Source organism: Antedon mediterranea, chromosome 4 (genome assembly GCF_964355755.1).
Source record: "Antedon mediterranea chromosome 4, ecAntMedi1.1, whole genome shotgun sequence".
NCBI classification, from domain to species: Eukaryota; Metazoa; Echinodermata; class Crinoidea; order Comatulida; family Antedonidae; genus Antedon; species Antedon mediterranea.
In genome coordinates, this window is record NC_092673.1 from 5,408,651 (window position 1) to 5,422,664 (window position 14,014).

A 14,014-nucleotide genomic window follows, 5' to 3' on the forward strand; every position below is an offset into this window, starting at 1 on the left:
GTAAGTATTGCATTGTAGTGAGAGATACTATAGAGATAAACATTAAATAGGCGTGTTATTTTTATACATTACCGGTACTGGTGATTTCAAGATAGGCCTATTGTACTGTAACAACGAATGGTTTAAATCATTTTCCTAAACATGGCGGAGTCATTGGCTAACTTCTTCAATAGGCCCAAAATTAGTGCTGTAGTTATGTTTGGCAGGTTGGCAGGATATTGGCAGATCCAGGATTTTGAAGAAGAAACTGACTGACTGACTGACTGACTGTCAGTTTCGAAATTTAGTAGAGCCCTGATCTAAACATTGAATTATTATTACCTCAAGATGGTAAGGGACTTTCCTAGCCTCATGGAGTCCATGCTAACCAAGAGCATTCACTTTCATCATAAGAAAGGTATTATAAAACAATATCCATCATATTTATAAATAGAACAATTTGAACTAAACTAAAGAGCTATTACTTTTTTCCTGAAGCCTAGGGGGTCAATCAAAGATATCCAACGTGTGAGAGGTGAAGCAATGTTAACGTATATAGTTTTCTTGTAGAATTACTCAATGACTTAACTAACAAGCTGTCACATAATATTGATGTCAGGACTCAGCATGTAGGTTATGATTTATGAGAAACCACTACCGAAACCACAGTGTGTTATTATTTAAAACATCTTAATTGGGATAGCTAGGCTGTGCTATATTGAAGTTACATTTTATTTATTTTTATTCCAAACAAAACTGTTAATACAGTTTAATGATGTTTTAATTTCATTTAGTTAGGGCCTGTTCAGACCTACAGAGTACATTATTTTGATGTTGTTTATTTGAAAAAAAAATGTTTGAGGTTTTAATTTTATTTGGATAAACTTTTCAAAAGTACATGAAAGTACAGCAACCGCTATAAAATAAATAAAAAGAATGAGGTTTATTTTAAGATAAATGATGCTTAGCTAAACTGTTATTATTGGTAACATAAAGGGTAGGGCAAAATCTCAGTTCAGTCAGTTCTCACGATACTCATGGGACCACTCAGAAGAACCAGTATATTGATAAAACTCCCAGCATCTTTATAAAATTCAAAGGTCAATAAATCATCCCCATCGCATTTGAACTTTAATGAACCACACATGGAAATAATCAAGATAGACTTGCATGTTAGTTTGTATGTTCATCACTAAACAGCGATTTTTTTTTGTTTCAATTTTTGACTGAATTATAAATCAAATAATTCTATGTGAATATAAAAGAAATTGATACAGATAAAAGACCACCTGAAACTAGTGCTATCTATCCAGCTTCTTCTAAATGACTCCAATGATGGACCTCTATTCCTTTTTATTCTACATACTTTCCTGTATTTCTGCAGCAGTGTAACCCCTAAGTTATTGTTAAGTGATCTTTATCACAAATCCATTTAAATAATATGAACTCTGGACTTCCAATTCTTTTGCCCTGGGTTGGTCTCCATGTCACCACTTCCAACACTATTTCCCTAATGGCCAAACACTAAACAATCTCGGCTCCCAATCCAAAGCAGATGCAAATAATGCAAAAAAAATAATAATTTAATATCATTTGCAAGAATTTATATTAGCATCTATAGTATAGGCTATACTAGGATGCATATTTTTTTGGCCAGATTCCTTGCCAGGTTGCTGTAATGATGGATGTGTGGATGTGCTGTGTACTTTTATTACTTTACAATTTTATTTGTCCCCAGGTGATGTGTGTTGGTTTCCGTTTTATAAGTTGTTTGCCACAAATGTTCCATGTAATGACATAAATTGCACACCTTCAGGCCGTGTATAGAAATAGATTTAGAATATACGGCCCATGATGTCGCTACAGAATTTCGGGTTAAAATTTAGGGTGCATTGATAGGTGCTAGGCGATAATTGAGGTCGCTCAAGGCTTTAAACTGGGAAGAATGTATAGTAGGCTGGTAAGCTTCATAGAATAAAGAAGATCCTTCTAATTCTTCATGATGTCCCTACAAATTTAGGGTTATTTGGATGGCTAGGTGCTAGGCGATAATTAAAGTTGCCGAGGCTTTAAATTAAAGATTAAATTGGGATAGCCTGTTGGCATCATAGAGTAAAGAAGATTCTCTGTGTTATCACAACTACATCTATATAACTGCTTAACATTTAGTGGTGAAATGGGAACAATTTTCTGGTCAAACGTATTCGATTACCTTTCTAGATTAAACCATGTAAGACCTGACCAATGGACAGAAAAGCATGGACAATCTCCAGGGGTTTGGTCACTCTACTGGACATCATTAGATTCAGGGGCCTTTTCATTCTGCAGCTTATACCTTGCAGTAAAAAAGGTTTTCTGTTCTGTCAAAGAATAACAAATACCTTTGTTATAACATGTTGAAATAAAAACATTCAATGTTCCAAATCTCAAGCTCTGTCTACACTATCAAACTTTATGATAATGTGACAAAAAAAATGTGCCCATATATGTCGTATCACCATATTTGGGCATATCACACTCTTTTTGTCAAACTAGTTTGTAGACAGGGCTTTAGAATGCTTCTTTTTAGAGAGTATTCCTGTAAATGTTTTAGAAAATGTCAAATCCATCGTTGAGGGAAATGACATGTTTGAGATGACTACTTAATGTCTCATTGCATGTAATGTATCAACATTTGAATGTGCCTTGACGCTTGAAGCTGGGTCAGATAAATCTAAATTGATGTCGCTTTGCATGTCCACAGGATTATAATGTATAATGTTACAGTATCCAAAGACAACATTCGTATATATTATGACATGCAATTTAAATTATGTAATATAAACATAATTTAACTTGGTAAATACATTTATTACACATCAATCGGATGTACATACTTTATTTAGTCTCTTTGCGGTGGTCCAAACCAAATCGTAAATTATATATTTAAAATTAGTATGTATGTACTAAGCCTACGTTAGTATCTAAAAATATCTTATGTTCTTATTTCTGAAATATAATAAGGACATGATTTATATTGTACCATTAATACACAGAAGTAGTGGTATACAATTACTCAATTATTTAAAAACTGGTTTCAACAGAGAATTAGTTTTTCTCTGATGAAAACCTTAGAATGTTATTTAAAGTTTAATCAATCATTTTTTAGTGTGTTAATCAGGGAATTGTAATCTCCTGGTGTTAATAATGTTTTACAAAATTTATTTGCAATGTTTTATAGAAGAGTAGGCTTAAAAAACTTTAACAAACAAAAGAACATTTCAACAATTTAGGAAAAATGGAATGAGCACAATGACTACTACAAAATAATATTATGCTTATGATATTGCTATAAGATTTAAGTTCCTAAAACCATTGAGATGGCCTTGAGGATAAGGAAGTGCTAAACCACATATTAACACACCCATTTGAAAGCTAATTTTAATGATGTTTACCGTAGTTACAAACTTATCACCATGGTGAATGTAGCTATTTTGTTAATTCTGATTTTTATTAATGAGCACTGAAGGTCAAAGGTGAATGGAAGAGAACAAGCCTGTTCATTGTGAGTCACACTATTTGTAATCCAGTCACTATGAATTTTGATACAAACTTTCACTTTGGTAGTGTTTAATAAATTGTCAGTTGTATTATTTTATATCTCCATGGTTGTATTGTATTGTTGGATAAAACTTTCTGGGATATTTACAGCTGTATATATTTTATATATTTATGGAGTTTTGTATCAGGTTTTTGGTAGTATTTGACAATTTAAGGTAAATTAATATTTTTAATTTTAGCTTTTCTTTTAATCATACATTTAAATTATGATTTCTTAAGCATCTACACTATCAAACAAGTAATGTGCCAAAAATGGTAGTGATATGCCCAAATATGGTAGTGATATGACATGTCCATATATGGGCACATCACATTTATTTTGTCGCATAAAGTTTGATAGTGTAGATAGAGCTTTAGTAATTGTTTTCACATTTCTATTGTGAGGATGTTTTTTTCCCCTTTTTTGTGCCTAATTATATGTAATTTTCACATTTCTGTTGGGAGGTTTTTTGTTCTTTTTTTTTTTCTTCATGTTGTGTGTAGGCCTAATTTTCCTGATTTCCCAGGCATCTTGATATCTCTGTTTACACGACAAGAACCACCAAATCAATGGGTGCTCCAACTAATTACATATTTTGTTGTCATCCAACACGATTTCTGATAAGTGCCTGCACTTGCCAGCATGTTTGCACCCTTCTATGAGCATACATAACCTTTGTTGAACTATTTCATGCCCTAACCGATAACTAATATTGTTTTTGGTGGAACTTTGTGAGTCAGACTAATTACTTTGCCGATGATGAGAAGTTTTTAACAATGATTTTATTCAAGTGATGTTGTTTTTACAATATTTATTTTTCTAAGAAACTAAAAATTAATTTATTTTGGTATTAAATTCAGTTTTGTATTTGTTTAGCCTAATAATGCTGTGTGAGTTTAAAGTTACTGTTAAAATCGGGCATACTGTAAATTTGCTTCAGTAGAATATTAATAGAGCTACTAATTATCTTATTAATTATTTTAATTAAATTTATATTAATTAATAGTTTAATATTGAACTGAAAAAACTCATAAATATGTACAGTGTATACCTTTCAACGAATGTAAAACTTACTCAATAGATGTGAACTTTTAAACACTGTCTACACTGTCAAACTTTATGTGACAAAACATGTGATGTGCCCATATGTGAACAAGATGATGTCATATCACTACCATATTTGGGCACATCACATTTTTTTTTTGGTCAAACTTATTTGATAGTGTGAACAGAGCTTTAAGACACTATCTACAGGTACCACTAATTACACTATCACTCATAATTAAATTTTTATTTTATTTTATTTTATTTTTAAAACCAGAAACAACAGCAGAAACAAATCCGCCACTTACAGCTTGGTTTAACAGATACAAAACAATTACAACAACTCAGAACTTTATATATATCTGAGAACAGGAGCAACTGCTGGTTGCTGGCTAATCTAACTCTGCATTAATTAATCACATTGTTATGTAGTACCTCTTGCATAACCCACTTCCTCTGTCTGCCACTTTTTTTTTGCAACAACTTGCAAGTATTACATTATTGTTCAGAATCTGCATTGACAAAGTCTCATTTATCAGTAGAGTGCCTGAGTGAGAACAGTGATATTTTTATAATTTCTGGACAATCATTTGATTAGTGACTGTAGTGTCTGATATTTGGGTTGTAAAATTATTTTAATGTGCATTGGATATTATTATTATTATTATTACTATTACCACTGGCCAAGGATTCCTTTATTTGTAGTAATTTAGCTTGGAAATATGCAGCATCTTTATGGTGAGTAAACAACATGTGCAGTAGATCCAAGCCACAACAGCCTACAAGGTAGTGTGGTGATAAATGGGCCTAACTAGCTCGTGATAATTAGTTATCCGCATTCAGCGGATAACTCCTTGTAACTGTATGAAATCATCTTTTTTTTTTTCTGTATTATTCTTTCTTTCTGTCAATTTTGTGTCTCGCGTAACTCAAAAACGTGTAAACATAACATGTTATAACTTTGTCAACATGTGGGCATTCACGTGAAATTGTGCACCTCCTATTGTGAATGACGACAGAGTTGCGCCACATGACTTACGCGCGTTTTTACGAATTTCGCGTATTTAATATAGATTGAAAACCATATAACAATTTAAATTGAAACTTAACAAATGTTTAATTTATATCTTGCGCTAACTGACTGTGGGGAAAAAATGGCATGTTTCACACGAAGTTACGCGCGCACGCGCGTTTAAAATTTCATATTGAGAAAAATCAATTTCTAATCAACTTTCTACGCGTTTCATGTCATTTTGAGCATGTCAAAAATTCCCACGCGTGCGCATTTTTTTTTCGCGTCCGGTGCACACGTAGCGTTGAAAACAATTTTTTTTCCGTGATTTATGTTTTTCCACCCTTTTTTAGTAATTTTACAAATTTCTAAACATTTTCGACTTAAAATTACATCATACGGGCACGTCGAATTGGATAATTTATGTGCGTTTTTTATGAAAAAGTTCAAAAATTCGTCAAAATTTGTCAAAATTATATCTTTTTTTAAACAGTCGTAGTTTCTAAACTAAACGGTGAAAGTTATTTTTATTGCATATTCTGGAAGTTGATGAGTTGTAAATATCAGATCATGCATTAATATGGCTAACCGGACATTGTGACGTCACTGTATGGCCACGCGAATACAAAATTTAGGATTTTTGTATCTTTCGTCATAGCTCATCACATTTAATAGAGCGCATCTACACTTATCCGTTTTCCATTTTCACCCCGATTTTGAAATTGTCTAGGTCAATCAACTGTCTTTCGCATGAGTTAAAAATATTTTAATTTTTATGACGTCATCATGCCTAAAAATTTAAATTACATGTTGCATAAATTTCATCTTTACAGTAAATTTTATTCTGTTATAGCTCGTAAGAATGAAATGTGATAATCACGATTAAAAGGTTTTCTGGAAGCTATTGAATTGTAGATACGAAATCATGTGAACATTTTGCCAATCGGATGTTGTGACGTCATCATATGGCCAGTTAAATAAAAAAAGTCGTATTTTCATCTTTTGCATTATAATTCATTACATTTAAAAGAGCGCGCATCAATATTTCACGTATTCAAATTTCTTCTACATGCTAATATGTTGTTGCTGAGATAATTTCCTTCCGAAATTGCTACCTTCGGGTTTCATTTTGAAACCGTCAACATGTTAAAAATTGGAATAAATAGCGGGTCCCGTAATTTCACCTATTCCACACTGTATGTGATGTATACAGATTATACTGTGTATACTATATGACACAAAATAACAGAATTCAGCAATAATAACATAATCATATTCTTCTTCAGGTCATAATGCCATAATCTTTTTCTGTGCGCAATATTCCAATGTAAGACGTGCTCGTGGCGTTTGTCGTGCGGATAACTAACTCGTCAAAGTGACGAGTTTCATGTCTAGTTCTTCTTCCCAATGCTTCAGGTTTGAGATTGATTCAATAAAGCTATGAAATATTCAACAGTACCTTAAACCAATTACAATTTTTATTTCTTATAGATTGTGTTAGTTTGTGATGTACCAGTGGTTTACTGTCAACAATCAAAATGGCTGTTTCCAGTTCTGGGATCACCACAGCACATCCTGTAGACGCATATACTGCAATACCAAAAAATATAGACTTCGAAATAACGCCATCTCCATTATCGCCCATAATGGGCAGTGTTTCCAGCCTCGTTGAGAGAGGGGATTCGCAACGTAGCACTTACTCAACCGGTTCTAGTGGAGGGAATCAGAATCATGTATATGAAGAAGTGGATATCCAAGTAGGCCCGCCGAAAATAACGCCATTCAGTGGTAAATTAGAGAAGGTTAGTTCTGATTGGTTAATTTTGTATCACATGCTGTTCAGACTTAGACCTACTGCATGGGCAAAGTGATATTTAATGGTTCTATTAAATGGTCTATGGTACTTTCAGCTTTTTGAAAACATTTTTGATAATTTTTGCACACAAGGTTGGTGACTGTTGTTGCTATAGACTGTACATAACTCTCACAATGGTTGGAAATAAATATAAATTACTTTAGAACAATAGGGTGTGATAAAACAAATAATGAATGCTTTGTATTGCTGAATAGGTAGAATATTTCATTCATTAAAAGCCTAATTAATTCAGCTCTGCCTCGTTAGGTAGAACATTTACTCTTCCAAATCATGAAATATTCTTACCATTCAACTCATAAACATTTATTATTTGCATTATAGATAGAATGTTATTACAAAGCAGTATGAGCTAGTAAGTAGCATTATGTCAATCCTCAACTTTATAGGCAAATTTCCTTTAAAAAATAACTTAATAGCTATAATACAGGAAAGATATAGATGACCTTGCTAGGTATCAAATAGTTTAAATATTGTCATATTATAACGATACTGTATACGTTCTTTACGAGAAATTCCTACGACAATGGCAAATCAGCTATTTAATTATTAGTTGTGAATGAAGATTCGGTCGATGTTAATTAAATAAAGACTAATTAATAGACTGCGCATTTTTTTTTTTTTTTTTTTTTTTTGTACAACAACATTTATTTAGTATTCAATATTTTACAAAGTTTATGGGTTAGGATACACAGAAGCCAAAGTGGCTTGTCTTTGTAGTCCTAAGCATAAACATAAAACATATTATACGGACGCATTACATTAACAAAAAATGACATTTTGAGACAGAAAAAGAAAAAAAAAACACAAACACAACAAAGTGATATTAAGCTAAATGTTTACAACCCCAATTTTGCAGTAGAAATAGTAGCTAGCAATATGTTTCAAATATCATCTTTTTAATATTGTACTTTAGCATAGGGAGTGAGGTCATGTGATTTTGTTCTAGAGTAGACTGGAGTTTATTCCAGTATGTTGGTCCTTCAATAAAAATTGATCTTTTATTAATTTCTAGTCTACTGTGTGGAATATATATCTTATTTGCGTTTCTTAATGTCTTTAAGCGATCAGTTTTAGGGTTTAAATTTGATTGTCGGTTGTCTTTGATTGTCACATGCTCATTTTGATGTCAGTTGTTCAGTTGCCTTCTAGTTTGTTCATTTTGATATCTGGTATGGGTGATAGTAATTGTCATTCCCTGATTGACAGTTTTTTTTAGAAGTGATGGTAAATTTATCACCTAATATTCATGAAAGTGGTAGGGATAAATGAGATAAAAACCAACATTTTGACCCTTGACTTTTTAAAATACTGTGGAAGCTTTCTTGTTTAAATTTATTGCAATGTAATGACCGATTCTTATAGGCTCGTTGTCTACTGATACTGGATTAGCAACCTTTGCAGTATACTTTTTTCTGAACTCTTTGATAATATAATATTCCGATAATATACTGGATTTTAATTGATTTGTGGTTTTATTTCGTACGTAACATATAAGCCAAAATGACATAAGCTTTATTGGTATAATCCTTGACCTATCTATTTTATCATGATTATTATTAAAACAGATTAGCTTAGCTTTAGTATTTATATTTTCATAAAAGGTTTATTTTCAAGTTCAACAATTAAAAACCACCTTGTCATTGTCAGAAAGTAAGTTTTTTTTAAGGTAAAAAAAGATGCGTATTCTACTTTTTTGTTAATTCATTCGTTTGATCTGTTGAAAATTGACGTTTGACGTAATCTAAATTTTAGAAGATGAAACAACTTTAAACAAAATCTGGTTAGAAGAGACTACCCCACCGTCACCCAGCATATTCACCTCCCAGGGTGACCAGTATAATTTTCCTTTCCCCCTTTCACAGCCTGAGCATTATCTTTATTAGCAACTAACATGCCAGTACTTATATGCAGTATTGTTTATCCAAGTTTGTGTCGTAATTTAATAAATAATTCATTATTTCTGTCTTTTGCTATCCACAAAGGTTGAGCTTATCAATATTTTTCTCACCGTCACCCAGCATATTCACCTCCCAGGGTGACCAGTATAATTTTCCTTTCCCCCTTTCACAGCCTTAGCATTATCTTTATTAGCAACTAACATGCCAGTACTTATGCAGCTATTGTTTATCCAAGTTTGTGTTGTAATTTAATAAATAATTCATTATTTTTGTCTTTTGCTATCCACAAAGGTTGAGCTTATCAATATATGTCTAAGGCCCTGTTCAGACCCATGGCGTTAGACCGTTTTAGCGTACGACGCTAAAAGAATGTGTGTCTGAACAGTTGGGGATTAGCGTACAACGCGTCGTACAACGGTTGTAGCGTTGTAGTGGAAAACGGTTGATAGTACCGTTTTAGCGTACGACGCTACTGTAAGTCAACGTTGTATCCAATCAGAACGTTTCCTGTTATGACGCCAAACAAGGTTTGACCTAGGCTGACATCTTGTATCGTCAATGTGTGAGATGGATTTCAATAACAAAAAGGCCAGAATAAATAAGGCCTAACTACACTACAAATACAACTGTTACAAAGGCTACAAACTATTATCAACTGATTACCATTATATTTTCTAACAAATGACATAAATACATGCACCTTGTATTTAAACATAGGGACTACGATCCCATCCGCTTTTAGGCCTAGCTAGGCCTAGAGCCATTCACGCATTTCATTCAAGCTAAAAACTAGCGTGGGACATCAAAAGTCACTCATTCATACAAGGCAGACTAGACTGGACAAGTTTAATGCTGAAAACCCCCTAACTCCTAAAAAAAACAGTAAACAAACAAGGGGAGCTGTGTCCCTTTTATTAGCAAGTTAAGGGTTATTTTCAACCGACTGGACCAAAGAATATATATCTTTGACTGGACTGGATAGACTAATCTCAATCTTTTTTTTCTTCATCATTACGAGGACGAGGCCTGCTTTATTTTCGTAACACAAGAGCCTGGGGAAAATGTTTTTTACTACAAAATAAAAACAATAGAAACAGAAATTTGACTTTACTATATTTTTCTTAAATAAATGCTGAGGTATGTTTTATTTACGGCAAATTTTGTCATAATATTGTAGGGCTGAGATCTAGGCCTATATACAGTGGAAATAATGATGAAAACACGTGGGTAAGAGCACATGAATATGCAACTAGAAACAACCTGGATGACGTACTTCCGTTGTAACGATAATCGTACGCTATGGGTCTGAACACCTCGTTTTTTTCTCTGCGGTTTGTAACGTGACCTTGATAGTAACGTTGTACGCTAAAACGGTCTAACGCCATGGGTCTGAACAGGGCCTAATTCAATTAGTATGCATTTGGTGTATGGTGGTAATTTAGTTATGGTCTACAGAGATAACATTATTTATTCTTGAATGGAGATGGTAGGTCACTGACCTTTGAAAGTAAAGTGCAAAACAACCAGTATAATATATTGTATAGTTTTTTTTGCATATTTCTACGCAATAATACTGTAATAGCACATCCATAGGTAAATGTACTTTTATTTTAAAATCTCCTAAATAATAATATTAAATAATATATGAAATATTAAAAAAGAAATAAAACATAGCAAATACAAGTTTACAATATTGTACATGGAATGTTCTAAATCTGTAGAGCGTATTAAAAGTATTTTGTAGTTTCACAAGAACAGTTTAGTACCAATAATACAGTACTATACTATACTGTATTATACATTCAGATGGAAATTTGGGATATTCAACCAGGTAAAGGTAACAACTCAAAGTTGGTATCAGATCTTAAGTAAACAATTGAGGTTTGTTGTGATTGGCTTGTGGTGGTTTCGCTCCACTGCCTACTTATTGTTTTCTTGGCCAGATTTGGGATCTATTAATGCCGCCATTCCGAACAAGCTATAAATTGTTTGATGAGGCCAGGCAGATTATTTGCCATGCTGGAGTTCTAAGGACATGTGGTCATGTATGCTCACTGTTTGTTGCTGCAGGCTAGGCTGAATTAAATGTACATCAATGTTTGATGGTTGTTTCCTAATACAAATGTGCATGTCAGTTTGTTTGATGAGTTTAATTGAAGACATCTATTGTTTTATTCCGTCTATTGTTCTTGGAAGGAAGATATGTTTGACTGATTTAATAATTTGAAATCTTCATATTTTACTGGTACGATATATACATGTTTAAATTATTAGGAGAAACTTTCAAAAAGGTAAAGTTGTTTTTATGCCTTTAATTACTTTTTTATATATTTATACCATGTTAAAAAAACAAACTGTACTTTTTTTTCACCGATTTCAGATTTGCTCAAAAAGTTTAAACCAATGTTTAAATATTCGTCCGTACTGTTTACTTTAAGAATTCATTGTATTTAATTAGACCATGGAGGTATACCTTCATGATTAGACTTATTGTTTGTATATATCTCTTTGTATCTAAAGCTCTGTCTACATTATCAAACTTTGTGACAGAAAAATGTGATGTGCCTATATATGGACATGATGATGTCATATCACTACCATATTTGGGCACATCACATTTTTTTGTCAAACTAGTTTGATAGTGTAGACAGAGCTTTAAGACACTATCTACAGGTACCACTAACACTATCACTCATAATTAAATTGTGTGGAACTTTATAGATATCTGAGAACAGGAGCAACTGCTGGTTGCTGAATAATATTTGAGAATATTGGGACCATTGGGCACATTACACTTTTTTGGTCAAACTAGTTTGATAGTGTAGACAGAGCTTAATGTTCATGTTTTTAAATTAAAAGTTCTATAAATATTTGGAAAAAATTGAGATCCTCGGCTCTGCTGCTCCGGACTATTAAATGAAAGCTTTAATATTATTTGTTTATATAATAATTATATACACACTGACTGATTTTTATCGACAAAGTTGGATATAAAATAATGACGATGGAAAATTATTAATATAAACTGGCCAATAATCTTATTTGAAAATGCAGCACTTGTTTCCAAGATTGCATTATAATGTTTTCACTATTTTGATGATGATTAAAATTGATTTTGTCTATATTTGGCGATGCTGAGTGAAGTGTATATAGCCTTAAGGCAAAGATCTTGTGTGTTTAATGTGAAATTGGCGAGCAATTTTGACCGCTGAAACAAGCCTTCATCAAGCTGTCCACACTTTCAGCACTTCATTAGAACAAGTTTTGGAAATTAGAGAACACTTTTCTGCGCTCTTGTTACAGGCAAAATGAGAGCTATTGCTTTTATTAAACATTCAAATGTTAAATATTACTACTCAAACTAGCAGGTTAAGCCTGGTTTCCATTAAAATCGCTACAGCGTTTCCATTAAAATCGCTACAGCGTTTCCATTAAAATCGCTACACGCACAGATATCGCCGACGCAATCGGGAAGGCTCCCTGATACATCGCAGTCAAATCGGCAAAGTTCAACCATGGTCAACTTTGCCGATTATGTCGGCGATGAATCGTATACGCGTACCAAAGAATATTTAGCACTCGCGTACTAGATGCCCGAGAAATTCTAGCGTTTCCATAGAATCGCTACGCTCTGTCGTGTAGCGATTTTATGGAAACCAGGCTTTAATTTATGAACTGTTCAAACAATAAACGGTAAACTTTTATTTTTGTGTTAAACAAGGGAAGAGTGGTTAAACTGTAGAGCATGGACCTTAAATATCCAGGATTTTTAAGTCTGCCTAAAATTGTAAACTAAAGTGGTAAACCAATATTCTGTATAAAAATAGGATTTAAATTACAATCAATCCAATCCAATTTATAAATTCGCATTTATGAACACAGAATGATCTCGTGCAACTTGCAAAAAGGTACCATCTCTTTTGCAGATTATTTTTTGTCTAAACAATCTTAATCATGTGAACCAATAATATTCTGTATATTGATAATATAAGAATTTACATTATAAATCTTTAAATTTGCCTATAAACACTGATAAAACTCTCCTTAAATCTCATGCAACTTGGTGCCAAAATACACAGCTACAGATCTCTTTTGCAGATTATTTTTGGTTGGGTCTAATCTTTGAAATCTTAATCATGTCGTCCACTGGTTATAGGTTTTGTCACGTTACATACTGCTTAGCCAGATAACTTGTGGCGCTACTTACTTCTTAACCAAATAACGTGTGTATTCAGGTGCTAAGGACACCGGTAATCCTAAAAGTAAGTGGATATAGTAAACTCCATTCCCAATCTGATTTAATGTTTTTATTAACATATAAACTGCAGTACTATCCTGCAGTAAACGCTATACTATATATGTCTAACGATAAAATGTTTTGTTTCTTATAAATTATTGTTTAGTTTTCTGTTTATTAAATACCGTATGTACTTTTACATGTAGGTGTTAAAATAAATGTAATTCTGCTAACAAGTAGTTTGTTTAACACCTAAATTTGAATAATTGCTTGGCACAGAAATTGATAAATTCCAAGCAACACCTTGACATTGGTGCCTTCCCATGAGTGCTCAGCCCACACAGAAAGTCAAGTCAGAACCTAATAGTAATAAAGTAATGTTGTTATT

General features: G+C 32.8%; 1 protein-coding gene across 3 annotated transcripts in view; it reads left to right on the forward strand.

Moving 5' to 3' along the window:
* The window catches only part of LOC140046452 (uncharacterized), a 55,124-nt gene that overhangs the window by 22,273 nt on the left and 18,837 nt on the right, over positions 1-14,014 (forward strand). Inside the window, exons 1-2 of one of the 3 annotated variants that reach the window (XM_072091097.1) lie at positions 3,696-3,734; positions 7,107-7,417. In XM_072091097.1, coding sequence (XP_071947198.1) covers positions 7,154-7,417 — 264 coding nt within the window. In that variant the 5' untranslated portion in view covers positions 3,696-3,734; positions 7,107-7,153. Of the gene's footprint in view, positions 1-3,695; positions 3,735-7,106; positions 7,418-11,626; positions 11,681-14,014 lie in introns of those variants that run through there. The other 2 variants (XM_072091096.1, XM_072091100.1) reach the window with 2 other exon arrangements.